At 42.5% G+C, this 20,722-nt stretch overlaps 2 protein-coding genes across 9 annotated transcripts in view; both read right to left on the bottom strand.

Annotated features, from left to right (window-relative positions):
- The window catches only part of LOC308097171 (hemicentin-1-like), a 28,100-nt gene extending 23,494 nt beyond the window's left edge, over window positions 1-4,606 (bottom strand). For both annotated transcript variants that reach the window (XM_080444813.1, XM_080444815.1), the window contains exons 1-7: window positions 4,477-4,606; window positions 3,968-4,009; window positions 2,102-2,416; window positions 1,636-1,926; window positions 1,103-1,372; window positions 701-991; window positions 68-325 (exon numbers count right to left, since the gene is read on the bottom strand). In XM_080444813.1, coding sequence (XP_080300939.1) covers window positions 68-325; window positions 701-991; window positions 1,103-1,372; window positions 1,636-1,926; window positions 2,102-2,416; window positions 3,968-4,009; window positions 4,477-4,507 — 1,498 coding nt within the window. In that variant the 5' untranslated portion in view covers window positions 4,508-4,606. The remainder of the gene's footprint in view (window positions 1-67; window positions 326-700; window positions 992-1,102; window positions 1,373-1,635; window positions 1,927-2,101; window positions 2,417-3,967; window positions 4,010-4,476) is intronic.
- Window positions 4,607-8,379: 3,773 nt separating this feature from the next.
- Window positions 8,380-20,722, bottom strand: part of mybpha (myosin binding protein Ha) — a 34,954-nt gene continuing 22,611 nt past the window's right edge. For all 7 annotated transcript variants that reach the window (XM_080444830.1, XM_080444831.1, XM_080444835.1 and 4 more), the window contains 8 exons: window positions 20,440-20,638; window positions 19,769-19,908; window positions 17,866-18,025; window positions 17,017-17,153; window positions 11,852-12,038; window positions 11,665-11,714; window positions 9,238-9,280; window positions 8,380-9,145 (listed from right to left, as the gene is read on the bottom strand). In XM_080444830.1, coding sequence (XP_080300956.1) covers window positions 11,683-11,714; window positions 11,852-12,038; window positions 17,017-17,153; window positions 17,866-18,025; window positions 19,769-19,908; window positions 20,440-20,638 — 855 coding nt within the window. In that variant the 3' untranslated portion in view covers window positions 8,380-9,145; window positions 9,238-9,280; window positions 11,665-11,682. The remainder of the gene's footprint in view (window positions 9,146-9,237; window positions 9,281-11,664; window positions 11,715-11,851; window positions 12,039-17,016; window positions 17,154-17,865; window positions 18,026-19,768; window positions 19,909-20,439; window positions 20,639-20,722) is intronic.

Here is a 20,722-nt window from a genome sequence, read left to right as displayed (position 1 = left end):
AACAAATCTTAAAGAGTTTGACATTGTTGAGTTTTCAAAAATTGCTTATTAAAAAAAAACGACATACCAGATAATTGCAGAATTCTTTTTTCACTCCTCTCTGTATTGAATGTTCCTCGTTTGGCTCGACACCAGTATTGTCCACTGTCAGACGACTTTGGAGATATAGTATAAGTGCTGGATGTGTGAATCTCTGTTCCATCTCTGTACCAAATGTATTCCCATCCAGAGGACACAGCAACTTCACAGCTGAAGGTCACTGACTCTCCAACATACATCTGATCAAAGCCAGGATCCTTGCTTAATGTTGACTTGGGTTTGTTTTCTAAATCAGAAAGTACAACATCCCATCATTTTACCACTAAACTCATTACATAAAAGTGTATCACATGAGTAAAATCACTACTAAAGATACTCAATGTAACTATCTAACGGGCCTTTGTTATGTACTGCATCATTCATGTAAAATGAATGGTCTTTGACAGCAAACTGCAAAAACATACTTTGTATTCAGTGGAATAGCAACATGTGTGACTGTAAGAAGCAACAAATAGTTCTGCTACACTGATATTACAGTAAGCATACTGTCATATATCCACTTTGATAATAATATAGTCGATTAAAATAAACTACCATTAATGGCATTTTTCTGCCTAGCTGAGATCAATTAAAATATGTAATATAAATGTTAGAAACTCACGATGAACTGTGATATCAGCAGAGTTGCTGGGTCCAGAGATGATTTTCCTGGTTTTATGGTGACTTTTACAGGTGTAGAGTCCTTTATGTGTTTGTCTAGCTGAGAGGATGGTGAGTGACATTCCCTCTGCATCCAAGGACACAGATGAGTCTCCACTGAGATTCTGTCCATCTCTGTACCAGGTAAAAGTCCAGTCAGAACTCCCCTGAACTCGACACCTCATCTCTATTCTCTCAGTAGGGAACACATCCAACCACTGGGTCTGTACCTCCAGAGATGGCTTAGGAGGATCTGGAAGTTTTTAGCAAATACCGGTAGATGTTCATAACAAATCTTAAAGAGTTTGACATTTAAGGTGACTCCTGGGGCTGGGTGAGTAATAAAAAAAAGAAAAGTCCTTACCAGATAATTGCAGAATTTTTGTTTCACTCTGATAGGCGTAAAACGGTTCCTTTCCTCGTTTGGCTTGACACCAGTATTGTCCACTGTCAGACGACTTTGGAGATGTTATAGTATAAGTGCTGGAACCTGTGTGAATCTCTGTTCCATCTCCGTACCACATGTATTCCCATCCAGAGGACGTGTCAACCATACAGCTGAATGAAACAGGCTCTCCAATGTATATTTCTTTCAAACTCGGAGTTTGTGTCACTCTGGGCTGGGGCTTGTTTGCTAATAAAAAATGGAGATGAAGGGGCATTTTATGTCCATACAAATTTCATTACCTGATACCTGCACAGGGATTTAAATGATAATGTGATTTATAGATATAGATATAGATGCATACATACAGTACATACATACATACAGTACATACAGTACATACATACATACATACATACATACTGTACATATATACATATATACATATATACATACATACATACATACATACATACATACATACATACATTTTTACCTGTAAAGGAACTTACCATAAATCTTTAGGTCAATTTCGTTACTATATCCAGTGGTAATCCCACGTTTGGTCTTGTGATGACCTTTGCAGGAGTACCTCCCAGTAGTGCCTGATGGAGGGGAGACAGTGACAGTTGAACCTTCAGGACCGAGGGACACAGTTGAGTCTTCATTGAGCTTCTGTCCATCTCTGTACCAGGTCAAGGTCCAGTCAGAACTCCCCTGAACTCCACAGCTCATCTCCACTTTCTCAGTGGGAAACACATCCAACCACTGGGTCTGTATGTCCAGGGATGGCGTTGGTGGGTCTGCAATTTTATAAAATATAAAACTCATTACAGAGATTTATGAAACACATTTTAAGGCCATATTTATAATATGTTTCTCATAGGTTTTGTCTTTAACTAGCTCTGGAAGAACAGTATGATCATTATGACTATGAAGTATGAAAACCACCATCTCAGTCACTGATCTCAGTCTCACCAATAACAGTGAATGAAATGTCATTGCTAAATGCTGAGAGTTCCTCTCCTCGCTTGATTCGGCACCAGTATGTTCCATTGTCAGCGGAGTTAATGGTATATTCTGTAGAAGTTGGTTCAGCAGAATGTAGAGGTGTTCCTTGGTTATCATGGAACCACTGATACGTCCAGTGTGGAGTATTGCCTGTAGCATCACAATGCAGATTAACCCTCTCCCCCCGATAGATGTGGGCAACAGGTGGATCCACAGACAAAGCTGGAGTTACACTGGACATTGGGAGCGGAGTTGTCATGGGAAGGTCATTGAACGTGGTAGCTGGGGAAATTGATGGGATACAGAGGGGACAAGCGTCAGATCACAACAAACACAATAACCAACAGCAATAACAGTTGTACTTCTATGTTCATGGAAAGACTGTAAAGAGAAACCTACAGTATGTGGGTGGAACCAGGGTTGAAAATCACACATCCAAAATAATTTAAAACGATAGAGATAACATTGATAAATAAATATTGATGATAGATGATTGATAATGACAGATGTGCCTTTTTTATAGAAGGTAATTACCATAAATCAATTATATACAATGGAATATTATTTAAGTACCTGACAATGTCAACACAACATAGAAGACAGAAAGAAACCGATTGAAATGAATAACATGATGATAAAATGAAAGATATATTTATTGCAAATTCACATTGCCATTCCCAGCTGTTGTTTAGGTATTGTGTTCTCACTAAAAAAATGTATTTTCAACAAAAAAGTGATGCTTGACACTTTATTCAATCAGTTAAAAATATGTCACTTGTATAAAGAATCATGCAACAAATTATTTATAAGACTGAACAATTGTTTCAGACTCTTGAGAAGGAAATCAAGGATAAGTCTGCTGTTTGGCTTTTGTCTGGTTGATTATACTGTATGTACTATATGTCATACAGTACAACTACAAAATGTAATAATAAAAAAGCTCACATCTGTTAGCTATGGCCGTACTGCTACTTTTGGTCATCAGTTAAAAGTTTTATTTTATGTTTTTACGATTAAAGTAAAACTAAAGCAAACAGCAAATTTGCTTTGATGTCAAAAATTGATGTCACAAATAGTTAGATGTCAGATTGCATTTAGTTTTTCAAGTGGAAGGTAACATGAACATAGAAGACATGTAACACCATCATACTTCAGAGACATGCTCCCATATAATGACTTCTGTGCTACTACTGTCTTCATGAACACTCAGCTAATAAAACAGAGTGTGTCTACTGTATAACAGTGCTGACATTAATGGCTGTAAATACTACAACAATAATAACCTTCAATACAACTGATGTTTGACTTCCTGACCGTATTGCACACATCAATATAATTATTTAATACTTAAACAGTACGTGATTATAATTTGATCCCTCTCTCCCTTGCCCTCACTCCTTTGACTCTCTCAGCAAAATATTTTTTTTGTTAAGTTAGAGCAAGTTGTTCACTTGAACCTTTGGTGTGTATATATATATAACTGTACAAAATCTTTGTCTTTTGTTTGACTCCTGTTGTCTGTGTTCATGTGTGTGTGTTGAACACACCAACACAACTTTTAACAGATCATAATAGTATCTATCCTTATAATATCTATCCTTTAGCACAGTTACATAATGTGTGCCTATTGACACATTTGAACAGCTGTCCTTATTATTTTTTATGTGTTTTTATTGTCTCGGGTAGCTGTGCTGTTTTATCATAATATATGTCAAAGATGATTTTTATGTCCTGTTCTGAATCTTACACCAATGATTGTGTTAAAAATCATAACAATTTGCAACTATAAATGTACACGGTTATTTCAAACAGTGTAATAGAATCAGACCATACCATTTTCATCAGCATCCTGGGCTGTACAAAGAGCAGCTAACACTGTTGAAAAAAAAGGAAGCCGAATTGTGAAAACTGACCAGTTTTCACAATTCTAATATGCATGAGAGAAGTACAAAACCTTTTCTAAAAAGATTAAAAAAAAAGGGGGAGGAAATGAAGAAAAACATGTTTTTCCTTTGAGCTCTGAATCTGTCTTGAGAGATTATAATACCCTAATGCAGCACAATTCAAATTTTAGCATGGCATATCTGTATAAATAATAATAATACATGTATTTAAGTGTCAGAGAAAACATTTAACTTTACACAGTAATTACAATTAAAATGAAATATCATTTGGCTGTAATCACAGCCAAATTACACATGGAATAATTGTTACAGAGTGCAACTTCTTACAAACATACATATAATAATTACACAATTAAAACGAAACATAATTTGCCTGCATCACATCCAAATTATACTTATGGCAGAATAGTTACAGAGTGAAACTTCTTACAAACTTACATATGATGCTGAAGGCCTCGATGAACCACATATTTCAATGCATGCACGATGCCGTTATTGTTCATCTGTTGAATGAATCGTCTACCCAGGCCTGCGATAAGTTTGTAAGTAGGGTGAGTAAGTATGTAAGGGTGTGCTTAGCTCATTTCTAAAATCACATAGGCAGGCTGATTTCCTGTGTCAAGCAGCTTCTTTCCTGTTTCACTCACACACTAGAGTTTTGTTGGGGGCAAAAGGAAATGTGCTGGTGAACCACATTCTGATGTTTATCACGTAGCCTATGCACATAATACGCTTGTTTTATTGTTGTATTGTTTTATTGGATCTTGTTTAGTTGATACACTTATTTGTTTTAGCTCGTGCTCATTTGATTTTGCTATTTTTGTCTCATCTGTTTAAGGAAATAGGTAGCTGATATAATGCACTTTTACCTTAGCGCTAGGTATACTCTTGGTTGCTTGTTTTTGCAGAAAATGCACTTAAGACTTCTGATGATTAGTAGTTTTCGTTCCCTACCTATGTTGAATGCACTTATTGTAAGTCGCTTTGGATAAAAGCGTCTGCTAAATGACTGTAATGTAATGTAATGTAATGCACATGAATTTCCATGCACGTACATTTCTGATCATTGCTAAATCATTGCTGATCATTACTACTAAGGAAATTAAACAAAATTACTGAAGTTACTGAATTTGATCATAGTTACTAAATTATTTATAGCAATTGGTTTACTTTGTTACTGTTGTATTCATTTGAGGTCAACACTCTATTGTTGACCTCGAAACCTGTTAATTGGAACAAATAGTTTGGTGCCGTTCCAAAATTGACAACTCATTGTATCTATGTCCTGGATATTTAACTGTTGTGTAGGCTAGCCACTAGCCTAATCTTCTAGATTCTAAAGGGTGGAAGATTATTACAGTTAGTTTCTATGATAGCATAGATACTGACATGATACTGACCATGATCCTGATATACCGAAAGACATGATGCTTACCATGATACTGATGTGATACTGACATGATACTGACCATGATACTACCATGATACTGACTATCATGGTCAGTATCATGTTAAAGGGGTGTGACGTGGCCTGACATCCCTGTGACAGGGCTGTCAAAGCCCTGTTGCAGGAATGTCAGGGCCAGGATGTCAGACCATCTGAACAAACTTGGCCTGGCTGGTGTTGTTTGGGCGATCGATTAGACAGGCAGCGGCTTCCCTGATTGGCCAACCCAACCCATCACCCTCACAGACTGACAAGCTCCGCGTGACAGTTGTGCTGTTCCCATAAGTAGTAGCGCGAATAGCACTCTGCTAATATCTCTAGGCTGTCTTCCGAAATCTGGGATCAGAACCGGAAGCTAGCATGTTACACGTTTGATAAATATCTTCAGCAGAGTGCTGACATAGAGAAACAGAATTATTAAAGTAGAGGCTTCTACCCTTGTTTGCCCATGGGAACAGAACCTCCAAACAAATCTACGTTCTTCCCTGTACAGGGTCCTCGACACAACCAGTCTCTGCGCTACTTATTGACGTCTATCAACCGTGCTTCTGGTGCGTGAAATGTTGTGCTGGACAGTGCATCTGAAAGGATCAAGGAAAACCATCCAATCTGCTGTGGCAGTGGGGCACAAGGTGTTCTCCTTTGGATGGGAGTGGGACGACAAGAATGACATTGAGGTGTACAATCACATTGAAGTGTACATCTTCAACACAGTGGCTTTGTGCTGGATTAAGTTACCCCCTGTGACAACTGGAGGAGGAAAACGTCCCCCTGAGGTTCCCTGCAGGCGCTACAACCACACAGCTGTGTGGATAGAAGAGCTCATCTACATCTGGGGAGGGTATAAGTCTTATACAGAGGGGTACTGCAACGTGCTTTATGCATTTGATGTCGACACCCACAAATGGCTCAAGCCCGAGATCTCTGGGACTGTTCCAGAGGCCAGGACGGGCCACTCGGCCTGTGACCTGGGGAAAGTCATGTATATATTTGGAGGGTACAGTGTGCTGATTGAATGCACTAATGACATCTACAAGTTGGACACCGCCACAATGGCCTGGACTTTAATTAACCCCAGAGGCGCTGCACCACCTGTTCCATCATGTCACTCTGCCACCATCGTTGGGACAAAGATGTTTGTGTTTGGAGGCACAGGGGAACGGACCCCCCACAACAACCTTAGTGTGTTTGACACAGAGACCAACTGCTGGCTGAGGACGCCTTCTGCACAGCTTCTCCCAAAAGGACGCCAGTGTCATTCAGCCTTTGCCTACAACGGAGAGCTGTATATAATTGGTGGCAACAACTTGACCCAGAGATTCAGCGATCTGTGGAACTTCAATCCCGAGACCTTCTCCTGGAAGGAGATTGAGCCCAATGGGAGAGGCCCATGTTGGATGATTAGAATGTGCTGTTGCACGGTGGGCGATTGCGTCATCATCTTTGGTGGACACAAAGGATCCACGTCCACTGATGACCTGTACGTCTTAGACTTAAGTCCTAGTCTGAGGACTTTATGCAAGCTAGCAGTTATTCTGTACGGTCTGGATCAGTCGGGACTCCCACATGACATCAGGTGGGAACTGGCAGCCATGACAAAATGAAAGCAGCGAGGCCGCTAAGAACAAAGGCAAAGGTGGAACTGCCAGTAATGACGACCACTATCAGCCACAGAGGAAAAAGTGAGTGTGGTCATGCTCAAAATGTATGGTCACATTTATTTGTTGTTTGTTTGTTTATTTTTATTTTGGGAAATGTATTTCTGTGAGATGAATATTCTAACATGAGTCATAATGGTCAGTCATTATCTCAAGCCAAGGCATTTGTATAACACGCGGAGTGAGTATTTTCAGTATTGCCAATAGGCAATTCTCCTTTGTGTTACTTCCTCATTCTGCTGAGTGAGGCTGAATGGAGAAAGACGTAGGCCTACATGTGTGTCACCTGTCTCACCTGTTTAACAGTTTTCCAGTAGTATTCGAGTAGTAGTATCTACGGGCTCTCTGAGACCTGTAACTCTCGCTGCCAGCGCATTCCTAGTGGATGTTGAAGATCTTGAAGAACAAACAGCAAGCCCCCTGAAAAAGAAGACGGTATCTATAATGATGGTGAGGCTCCCATGTGGCCAGCTGCCGGTCACCATGATGTATCTCGGTCAGTGACAAAATGGGGTTGGCAAGATAACAAATGTAAAACATCTTTTAAATTCTTATTTTAAAGACCTGTATCAGGTTTGTAGAATTTTACTTTGTAGTCATGTTGGTTTCACGTCATTTGATCTTTTCAAAATTTCCCAAAATTCTGTTTTTCCAAACACAGCAGATACAAGCTGACAATGCGCCACACCACGTAATGTTGTGAGCATGTAAATTTTAGCTATTTTCGAATAGAAGAAGTATAAAATAGGGCTTAAGTGTTTAATGTATTTTTTACATAAATAATGAAAATCTGCAAAGTAGTAATTAGCAACTAAACCCGCCAAATAATTGTAGTGGAGTACAAAAAGTACAGAAATTGGCTCTGAGATGTAGTGGAGTAGAAGTATAAAGTATCAAATACTTGTGTAAAGTCAAAGTACCTCAAAATTGTACTCAAGTGCAGTACTTGAGTAAATGATACTGACATGATACTGACCATGATACTAACAATGACACTACCATGATACTGACATGATACTGACATGATACTAACCATGATACTGACATGATCCTAACCATGATACTGACATGATATTGACCATGATAAAGACATGATACTGACCATGATACTGACATGATTGTGACCGTGTGATCCCAGACCGTCACGGTTTTGTTCTGTACATGCTCAGCAAGGGTGCACACTTGCTGGGTGGTGTATGGACAGATTGGACACAAACAGAAACAACAAGCAATCCACCAACTTCACAGTTCTTTATTCAAGAAGAGAGAATCACAAAGAATTTACAATCACATTTTTCTCTCTCACCTCGGCTCTGCTATGGATCCCAAAAGACTCAAGCTCAATGCACTTGACCTGCACTTACGCCTTCGGCGCTCCAAGTTTAATGCACTTACACCTTTTGCGCTCTATACTCAATTGAAGGTTTTCACTTACAACTTTAGCTTTTCAGCCTTTATTTTGAAAAGCAAAAATCATAGGCATAATAACCCTATTCTTTTACCATCTGACAGAGCTCATTGAGACCTTTAAAATTATACATAAGTCATTTTCGCCCTTTGCACTCCAAGCCCTTGATATATAACAGACGTATTGTGGATAGCTTTTGTAAAAGTAAGCTATTGTCTAACACCCTAACATATTTGCGGACACATTTTCAGCATTCTCATAAAAATACACTTTTAATACATATCCTTAAAGTCGTTACTATAACGTGTTCATGGGTTCACCATTTTATTAAGTGGTACATATACGGGGCAGAAAATAATAGACAGAGACACACACCATCGAGTCACATTGCCACAAATTCTCAGTTCAAAATGAAAAATATTCATCAAAATATAAATTAGGCGTGCAGGGTGGGGTAGGGAGGGTGGGTGGGGGGGGAGTACGTGATTTGTGGATCGGGAGGAACCGAATGTGATGTTGGTTGAGCGTGATGTTCTATTCCGTTCACTATGTACACAGCTGCAGAGCCATCTGCCGTTCACCTCCCCGTTCACTCTGGATAAGAAAGTAGAGAAACACCCGTAAAGGGACAGATGTGCATAATAAAGTGCCCCGACACAGACCCACAGGAAAACGCTCCAACTTACCTTAAAACATAAGCCCTAGACTCCTGCTAGCCCTTTTAAAGCACTGTAAGACAGACAGGTAAAGAGAAGAGGAGGTTAAATTGTTCTTTATGCCGAATTCACACTAGCAGTGTGAATTCTCTAAAATGTATACATCCTTTACAAACAAGCTGCCATAGACGAGCAAGTGTCAGTACTTCTGCCTGTCTGTGAGCTCTCCTGCTTGGCACAGCCGAATAGCGGCCCCTGGCAGCGGAGCTCTCGCTGGACCACAACTCGCTTATTCACGAGGGTGTCACAGTACCTCAGACACATTTTTATTGCATTTTGCGATAAAACAGAGGGGTAGTAATCGCTGGTGTGAATTCCCCGCTAAGGTGGTGATAGTCACTTGAGCCAGGAGACATCGATACATCGGTGGGAGTGATCTGTCATGTATCAGTCAGCTGCGGCTTTCTGTCCTTGTTATTGCCCTCTTAGCCCATTCTTTCTTCTTCTCACTGGGGCCCTCTGTGTCTGTTGACTCATGGTAATGTGAAGAGTTTGGCCATGATGCAGATCTTATGGAGTTATTTTCAGACACTATGGATTCCCCCTCCCCCCACCCCCCCAACCACAGAGACTCTTCTTTCTCTTCTCTCCCCTTGGGGAAGCACTCCCATGTATGGCTGCATCTTATGGGACCACAAACGGCTGCCCCCGCCACCCCCCCGCCGTAGTGATTGAGAGGCTAATGAGAGGAAGGAACGGACCGTTCCCCTAGTCACCAGGATCCTCTGACCTGCCACTGGTTGTGATTAGTCCAGGAAATGAGGGGTCAATTGGGGTGGGTTTGGATAAATAGTGAGGGAAAACTAGGCGAAAGTGGGGGACATAAAGAAGAGAGGAAAGGAGGAGAGGTGGGCTCAGTATTTACTGTAGCAAGTAGTCGTATCTGTAGGAAGAATTTGAATACGCTAACGGAGACGAGAGCTGAGCATCAGATGTTTACATACTGTGTTAGCAGTCTTAGCACGCAGGATCTGAATGTACACTGGTAGTGTAAAGTGATAGCCTACAGTGTTTCACACTGCCATAAAAAGCCTCACTGACATGTCCACTGACATGTCCTTTAGTTTACACTAGGTAAAACGCAATCCTCATTTCCTCTCCACTCTGCATCAGTGGTTCTCAACCTGTGGGTCGGGAACCCCAGGGGGAGCCCCACATAATTTTGGGGTGTCCAATTTAAGGACCTTTTTAATGCCTAAAAAAAGAGAAAAAAAATAAATGAAATGAAAAAAGATTACTGCATCAAAGGTAATCAACAAACTATAAAAACTGGTCAAACATTGGCCAAATTGTCAAATAACATAAGAAACTTTTCACAATATGCATCTGTGGAGTAAAAAAAAAATGTATGCCTCAACTCCTACAATTCCAAGTGCTTGTCAGGGGGGGTGGTCCCCACTTCAAATATGATTATTTTGGGGGGTCACAGCCTGAAAAGGTTGAGAAACACTGCTCTACATCCCCCCACGAACATCTGCCTGACTTGTTTACAATTTTGTTCTGTTCTCTGTTTGTTTGTTTGTTTGTTTCTTCTTTACCTTGCACCAGCACCCAATTTCTCAAGAATACTTTACACTTCATAATTAGTTTTACAAGGCCTCCTCAGTGGTCGGAGCGGAGCTCAGAGACGGGCTGAGAATAGCTTCACTCGAGGTAACAGAACATAAATCTCTACACAGTACATACTTGTCTGGCTCTCCTTGAAATGGTAAACCACTCGTGTATATAAACAGCTTAAAACAGTGCCAAATCCCAAACTTGAACATTAGCCGTCTGACAGTGTGCTCAAGTATAGAAATATCAAAGCTGAATAAACATGAAATAGGTCTTTAGTACTGCAATTTGACCAGCATTAATCTTTGACACATTACTGCATCCCAAAGTAGAGCTAACCAGGGGTGAGAAGGCGGACGGACGGACAGACGCACGGACGGACGGAATGGGAGGGGGGAGTAGGTGGGGATGTGGATGCACAGGGACGGGAAGTTTAACCACATGAACCCTAGCATCTCTATGCTGGGCATGTCATAATTGACACAAATATGCAAATATGCCGATCTACAAGCCCTATTTTCGGCAAAGAGATTTGATGTAGAGGGGGAAAAAGGAGGGAACCACCAAGTATAGACCCTGTGGGAACCCGGTCAATATAGGGTTTAAATTGTTAACTGGCTCTAATGACTTGATGTCCAAGTCTGCCAGGAGGGGGCGCTCTTTAGTGGGTGTTCGGTCCTGGTAGAGACTGAATACAACACTTGAGAGAGGGGAAATGGGGTTGCCATGGGAGAGATTCAAAATTGTATTTGGGAGGAGATGCAGAACAAACTAAAACTATAAAGTGGCATGATGATAGTGCAGTCTGACATTCTCTACTGTTATTGATCTTTTTATCCTTACCTTTGGATTGATGTTAAATTATTGGCCCTTCTCCTCTGCAAGAGTAACCTCTGTGGGGACAAAGCAGGATATCATTTCATTTTAATAGTCTGTATTTAAAGGTCATTGACATTTACAGATAAAATAATAATTTCCGTGGACTGGACACACATTAAATTCATCTCTGACTATCTCTGGTGATACTTACGTTTGACCTCTAACCTACAGGAGACGGTGGCGTCTCCATGGGGGTTCTTGGCTCTGCAGGTGTACACGCCGCCGTCAAAGTTACTGGGCTTACGGATCTCCAGGGAGCACACGCCCTGCTTGGAGATCTGACGGAACTTGGCATCGTCACCGATGACCATCAAGTTTTTCAACCACTCCACCTTAGGCTGAGCAGAGAGCAGGGCCAGGGGAAGGAAGGGGTTAATGATTAATGTCACCTCTGGATGTACTACACACAGGAGATTTCGCTGTTGAGGGTTTTGCCTCATCAATACAGAGGCAATTCGGTCAAATCTGTCTGTTTTTATCATTGCATGACCACCGGTCCAGGGCCCATAAAGGCAGAGAGTGATGTAATTCTTGCCATTGCTCACAGGGACAGCAAGAGCAGAGCTTTTCCTAGGTGTGCAGAACACAATATGCGATATGTAATGACATCAAACCACAATGCTGCCAACCTTGAGTGTGTGTTTCTGAGAGTTAGAATTGCGTCGAGTGGGAGTAACTGAAGCCTTTTTCCTGTGCCCAGTAATGTGCTGCTCTGGGTTTCCCTTATAGCATGAACATCCTACCCTTAGCCTATCATGGTCCGGAGATCTTCTACATTCCCATTATTGCTGCTTTCCCTCCCCCCCCACACACACACACACACACACACACACACACACACACACACACACACACACACACACACACACACACACACACACACACACACACACACACACACACACACACACACACACACACACACACACACACACACACACACACACACACACACACACACACACACTCTTCAGAGGGGTCTGTTGCTTCCATCACCCTCCTAAGTACCCCCATGGGGTTTTTACACCTCCAGGTGTAGATTTCAAAACAGCAGGCTACAACCCTCTGTGTTTATTTAACTCTGAGTGCTCAAATGGAACCAAATGGACCCATGAAACCAAGCCAAGGATCCTTGATAAAGAAGATAATGCATTCCAAGCCTTATGGTACAAATGGTGCACACTTCCGGTGGTCACTCCACGTGATCATGTGATCTCGCGAACGTCCTATGATGTTGTAGACACAGACTGGACAGGTCCCGAAAGGAGATACCTGATTTGTCTGCCTGAAGAATACCATTTTGGTGTCAGAATGTTTGAAACATTTGTGGCTTGTGAAGAACGGGTCCAATGTTTATTCAGTGACTATGGGACAAAAACATTGGTCATAAACTGTGCTCACGTTCACTTCTCCATTGGAATTAAGAGACTCACAACTTGCTTCTGGTCTGTCTGGGTGGCACAGGCACCCACGTGACACAGATGCAGGAAATCAGTCAAAGTTGCTGTGTCTTAGTTTCATTCTACCATCTTTCACCAAACCATGCTGGCAAGATCAGATCCAACAACTCCATGGCACTGCTGATGGACGGATGAGAGAGGGCTAAAGATAGCTTGTGATGAGGATGAAGATAGACTCTGATATGTTACAATTACTTTGTCACGCACGCACGCGCATGCACGCACGCACGCACGCACGCACGCACGCACGCACGCACGCACACACACACACACACACACACACACACACACACACACACACACACACACACACACACACACACACACACACACACACACACACACACACACACACACACACACACACACACACACACACACACACACACACACACACACACACACTTATGCTCTCTCACCATCTTTTAGAAGTCTGTGTGGGTATCTATTACATTACAGTCATTTAGCAATTTAGCAGACGCTTTTATCCAAAGCGACTTACAATAAGTGCATTCAACATAGGTAGGGAACAAAAACTACTAATCACCAGAAGTCTAAAGTGCATTTTCTGCAAAAACAAGCAACCAAGAGCATACCTAGCGCTAAGGTAAAAGTGCAATATATCAGCTACCTATTTCCTTTAAACAGATGAGACAAAATAATAAAATCAAATGAGCAGGAGCTAAAACAAATAAGTGTATCGACTAAACAAGATCCAATAAAACAATACAACAATAAAACAAGCGTTCGTACAACTAGTTAACAGCAAGTAGGCCAGGCAGAGAGGAAGGGTAGTGTTTCCTGAAGAGGTGGGTTTTCAGCCTGCGGGTCTATCTACACAGTCATACTGATAGCAGTGGTTAGTCAGGTGGCAAGAATAGTAGGCTGTGAGATAGCAACATGGCCTCTCAACCAAGAAAGGAAAAGCAGCCATTCTTAAATTATCACCGATGTCATAAAAAAAAGTCAAATAATGTCCGATATATCGGCTAAAGTTAAACCAATGCTTTAGCAGACAAGTACGCGCGCGCACACACACACACACACACACACACACACACACATGCACACGCACACACACCCCACACACACACACACACACAAAGTAACAAGCATTGTCTCCATGGTCCAGCAAAGGGTTACTGCGTAGGTTTTCAAACAGCTGCTCCAGTTAGGTTTGCTTTGCTGGCAGAACGCAAGCCTGGCAGCCCACAGTGGACTCATTTAGACATGGACAGTCCAGTTATGTAGATCCATGATCCAACCTGGATTAGGGCATCACCACCGGAGTCATCACGGAAATGCAAGCAAGCGCTTGGACCGCCACCGCTGAACCCAAAGCTTACCTCTGAATTTGACGACCGATGCGCCACATCAGATCGCATGCACACGTTGAAAGGCATAACCATGCATAGTATAGACAAAGACAACACCACACTACACACACTTTATATATATATATATTTATACAGTATATGTATATATACACACACACAGTATGTGCTATACATTGCAATGTTCTCTTCAGCTGTCCTTGAAACACAATTCCCCTGCCAGCCTAACACCCTTCGCTTCCTCCTTCCTCCTCTATCACTCATGTTCCTCATCTCTGCACTCATCATCTTCTCCTTCAATGGCTCCTTCAGTTCTCCTGCAACGCTCAGCTCTTAGGGGCAGCCCTGTGCTCCACCAGGTTCCGCATCACGGCTTAAGTCACCAGCGCCCTGCCATGCCGTGCCCACCCAGTCTGCCCAGCGCCTTGTGCCTTCTCAATCACTCACTGGGTGAGGAGCCAAGGACAACTAGGTCAAATCATTGACAAATCATCACCTGCCATCTGAGCCCTCTGCGTCAGTAAGGAACAGACAACTGTAAAGATTAAGTTTAACCAGAGAGGCGACCGCCAGCCAAGTCCAGAGAGACACATACTGAGACAGCCACATAGACATACCAGAGCCAGCCAAGCTTTGTTCAACATGAGGTCTTTATAGATGAAACGTTAATGCCTCATTGGGCATGCTATATAACATCAGCAAATGGTTTAATAATGGTCATACCGACAATAACAAGCTTTAAGACTAAAGATTCTTAGACTTAGTAACAACTTGAAACCTAACGTCCCTATTCTGGGGCAAACATTCACCAAACATTGCACATCTACAGGCTCACAACACGTCGCAATACAACAGTACACGTTGTGAGCTTGGAGCTATTTTTGTCAAATAGATTTGGTGTAGAGGGGGAAAAGGAGCTAGTATAGAGCCCTGAGGGACTCCAGTCAATGAAGTAGGGTTTAAGTGGTTCAACCCTATATACTTATAATCATGTTTTAATTAATTGAAGGCAGGCAGCTTTCTCAAGTTGTGCTCACACCTTCTTACGGTGTAAGCACAACTCCCTCAGCACAAGTTGTGCTTACACCCACCGGAGAGGACAACTTATGCTCTCCCTCAGCAATCCATCTCCCTGTTCTCGCGACCTTATAACCGGGATAGACGCCCCTTGTTGCTCAGCTGACACCGGCAATAAGCCACTTCGACCTACATACTTAATTCATTTCATATGATATTACTTAAAGGTGGTATATGCGATATTCTTTTGTTTAGATAAGTGTAATTAATAATCATTGCTATAGTAGTTTGTTCAGTAACAGGGGTATTCCCCAGTCTCTCTTTAGTAAACAGAACATATAGGATACAGGATAAAGAAGTGAAATTAGAAGTGATGAAACAAAAACATACGGAGAGAAAATTGGAATTGGACCACTATAACATTGAAGCTGATAAATGGGTCCTCTCTCCTGATTTGCTCAAATTGGTATCATGATCTGAACATTTATTTTCTGTTTACTAAAGCACTGGAGAGATGGGGATAACCCTGTTACTGAACAAACACAATGGAATATAGAATCATTTAACAACAAAAAAACATTTCGTTTTAAACAAAAACTATCACTTACATCACATTAAACATCTTTTCCAAGACAAGAAGAATGACAACTTTGCAATTCATGCAGCAGTATGTCTGACCCACAGATGTAACGCAGCATGGTAATGCGAGCATCTTCCCCATGCCAGGATGCACCCTGACTTCCTTGACATTATCATGCTGACATCTCCACCAGCTTACAGTAGCTGCCACGTGTATCTGAGCTCTGGAAAAGGAACAACTTTACTGTACAGGTCACCCTTTAAATGCCAGTCAGTTACTTGCCAGAATACCATCCAATTGGCAGCTGTCAGCAACTATCAGTGGGGCATGCTGCATGGGAAAGCCATTGTAATCCAGGACATTGGATGGGGAGCAGAGACTTTGGTTTTGGCAAGTGGATTGCATAGAGCGGATATCAACCCAAGGAGTACATGGAGGTTTTTGGAACATATCACACTTTAGTGAGTCCATGTGAATGTGAGTGTGAAAACAAATGTAATTTGGGTCCACTTTTACACTCTCAGAGCCCTAGCGTACACCCAGCGCAAAACGGCACGAAGTGCAGCGCAAGTATCATTGCTAGTTTGCGACCAACGCAGTTGTCATTGTCACACCCAAGTACATTTGCTGAGGTGTGGTCTGGCAAATTGTTTCCACATTGCTATCTTGACCTCGTCTAAAGCCCGGCACCTGTCCACCAGTGCAGTATTTCCCTGCTTTTTTAAAGAGCACATTGAACTGTATAGGTCCTCCCAGGGGTCCTACAGGGGTTTCTAGGTGGTCCTCAGATAAATGATTGGGAACCAAATGGACCCTTTCAGGTCTGAAACTCTGAGAGTGTAGAAATGGAACCAGTGTGTGTGTCTGTGTACTGTACGTGCGTACGTGCATGCGTGTGAAAAGAGAGTGAGAATCATAACCATACCATGGGGTATCCACGTACGGAGCACAGCAGCTTGGCGGTATATCCCACGGTGGTGGCACGGTCATTGAGGGGGGTGGTGAACTTGGGGGGCTCAGTGTAGTCACGCTCCTTGTACTCAGGGGGATTGTAGACTATGACTGTGTCACAATAACAACAAGGTCTAGTTTAGTCGAGGCTGATCAGAGAAACACACACACACACACACACACTCCAGGACATGAAGTCGCAATGTTACTCTCAGTAAAGTTTACTGGGAAAGGGGAATATTTCTTGGTCCCCAGGGGGAGGGGACATTACTTTTACTGCTCCATCCAGCAGATGACTGCTCAGATGGCTTAGATGAGTGCACGGGGGCAAACTGTCATGGGTTAAGTGTCTTGCACAGGGACACTTTGACAAGTAGACCGGGCCAAGCCGAGGGTCGAACCGGCGACCTTCTGAAACCCAATCACATTTTTGGGGTTGATATATACGTTTTCCCCCTTTTTTTTAAGGAACTCGAGGCTTGGCTCGGCCCGACTAAATAGCATACATGTTTGGCTCGCCCGAAAACGTCGGGTCAGGTCGTCGGATAGGCAGAATTTGAGAACTCTATGCTCTATGCTTCAGTGTTACTTCAGGTATTTGAGGGTTTTTTGCTCTATACTCTGGGAGTAGCTGATTCCCGTGCATTGCATGGTTGTGGAGTGGGAGTGCGAGAAACACAACATTTCAAGAACTGTATTAAGATGTGCATGCACAAATTGCACACACACATAAGTCTCTCAGTTGACTTTTTCTGTTAAAGTGATACCCACATTACAACACGTGGATTAAAAGCAGATGCAATGGGGGGGGGGGGGAGATTACCTGTCTTCTGGACGTTGGCCAAATCCTTGGTGATGGCACACTCCTCGCTCCTGCCCACTTTGTTCTGGGAGAACACCCTGAAGCTGTAGGAATTCCCCATGACGAGGTCAGAGACGGTGGCAGTAAGTCTGTGGTAGTGGTCCAGGATTGTGAACCAATCCTGGACAGGGGACAAAACACAACAACAACAACAATCATGTTCCGTATGGAGAAAAGACAGCGTTACACCGTAGGTGAGTCCTTCATTCATGACACTTTCCATAACTTTTCAAACTCGTACTGTCCTTAAGTACACAAGTCAAGGTGAGAATTTATTATTATTATTATTATTATTATTTAGTAGTAGTATTGTCTTTAGGTTATTTTGTTCATTTTAATTCCCTCAGTCAGAAATGCAGACTTATGGAAAGGGTGCATAAAGACAATTTGAGAGAGGGACAGCCCCAAGTCCTTGCGGACATCACGTGAACGCGCATTTAAGTCGTAAGTGCCGACACTGGAATTGGGCCTACAGTATGTGTCTAATTGTCCCTGAGCAAGACACTTAACCCCTAACTGCTCCCCGGGGCGCTGTATTTATAGCGCTCACTGCTCCTAATAGTTAGGATGGGTAAATGCAGAAGACAAATTTCACATAATTATGTGCAAACGTACAGTGGTCAAAAATACCCCAAAAGGAGTGGGTAGTATATTATTATTATTATTATTATTATTATGGTTCTATTGTTTTGTAACGGAAGACCACATACTGTACAATGCAATTTTCTGTTGGAATGAAGATTGTTATGTCTATTTAAAGAACGAATGCGGGCAAAAACACACAGTAAATACTGTACTTGAGATGCGGAGAAGGTGAGAGCAGTAAAACAAGTCCATAAAACGTATAGTTTCAGCAGTTGACTGCTGGCAGAGTGCCGGTAGTGGTGGTGGCATGTACAGTATGCGACAGCAGCCTATCAGATGTCAAATGTATGTCAAATGTTTTGCTTGCTGGCCCACACTGTGAAATCTGGAGTGTTGATTTCACTCTGACAGTTTTATAAATAACCAAATGCAGTGTTGTAAAGTAACTAAAAGGAACGGATGAGCGGGTTACATTTGTACACTCTTTTGAGTTACAAATGGATAAATGAACATGGAAGATTTTACTGTGCACCACGTATCACTCCCCTTGGCAGTATTTTACCGTACTCTACTCTACCTTTCCGACAGATACAATGCATACATACAGTACATATATACAGTACATCTATCTATTAATGTCCTCGGCATAACTCGGGTGCCGTGCGGCCGAATGACCTCCATCTTGGCGTGCAGTGCTCAGTGGCAATTTGATCGGAGAGAGAACCGAAAAATCACAAATCTGTCTGCGGAGGATGCAACGAATCTCTGTTTGGGCACCGGCTTCCCTGATCGGCAACCCGACCTGTCGGCTTCAATGTTTGGCTGAGCTTTGCGTGATGTTTTTGCCGTTTAACCAATATAAGCAGCGTGTAAAATGGAACACATAGTACCAGATCTGTACTCATGGGTGAGAAAAGCCGCAGCGAACGAAAGCAGTGGCGTGAAGCAAAACGTGCAGAGCACAGGGGCCTTTAATGGTGAGGTTCCGTGGGGTTCAGTCTGTTGCTCACATCACCTTTATCAAATGTATTGTTGCAGGCCAGTCAAAATAAAGCAGCTCGATGAAGAGACTCTTAGATGTACCGATGACATTAAAACACAGATTACACACTTGGCTGTTGAGGTGCATCTCAGATTCACGTCACTTGTCTCCTCTGCCGTATAGAGTACTGGGAATGGACATAAACGCAGTACAATTGTACTGCGTTTATGTCCATTCACGTATATTGAGTGTGCGTACATGCATGCATGCGTATGCACAGTATGCAGTGTGTCTCACCCCGGTTTTCTTGTCAGCCTTCTGGACAGTGTATCCAGTGATTTCCGTGTTTCCATTTTCCTTGGGAGCGGTCCACTCCAGGGCAGCGTTGAAGCCCCAGCAGTCCATCAGTTTGATACTGGCTGGAGGCCCTGGTAGCTCTGGGGAATCACAGGACAACCATTACATGAATGATTAGCCTGCATGAATGCAGCAGAGTAGCTCAGCCTGAAGCCCAAAAGCCTAACACTGTATCTCCTATGACCAAGGGGGGATACCGTCGTCTCCCACGCGGGAGACGAGAGTTCGAATCTCTACGAATCTCTACACCCCCGCTACACCAAATCCCTTCGCCAAAAATAACCCATCTACAAGCTCACAAAATAACACGTTGTGAGATTGAAGGTAGGCTATTTTTGCCGAATGTTCACCTATTTTCACCAGTCCAGGGACCACCAGTTTGTCCAATTGGACCCTTATAACCCTTTATGGGTCCATTTGGTTCTATTTGTACACGCTTTTATATTGTGGTTCTAGAGATAAATATCAAACTGGGGGTCCTTGAAATTCAAAAAGTTGAGAATCACTGTATTAAGCTCAACCACTGTGTGGCATATTCTGCAATTCAGGAACAAATGTACGTCGTACATATGTATCTGGCACGCATGTGTGTGTGTCTGTCTGTCACGTACCTACAATCTGAATAGTAATCTTGGCCTTGTCCTCAATGCTGTCCACCTTGACAGACAGCTCATAGACACCAGAGTCGTCTTTCGTGGCAGTGCGGATGAAAAAGATGGTATTCTTGTCAGTGTTCCTAACGAGAATCCGCTTTGTGTCCACAGGCTGACCATTCTTCAGCCAGGTCACCTGGTCAGCCTTGGGCGAACCCTGTGGAGTAGATCTCCATCTTAGACGGTTTTAACATGTATGGATGTAACATGTACTGTACAGAAAATTATAACATCTGTGAAA

Source organism: Gymnoscopelus braueri (assembly GCF_963280865.1).
Source record: "Gymnoscopelus braueri genome assembly, chromosome: 12".
In the NCBI taxonomy this organism is placed as follows: domain Eukaryota; kingdom Metazoa; phylum Chordata; class Actinopteri; order Myctophiformes; family Myctophidae; genus Gymnoscopelus; species Gymnoscopelus braueri.
The sequence above is the reverse complement of the archived record's forward strand: the minus strand, read 5'-3'. Positions and strand labels throughout refer to the sequence as shown.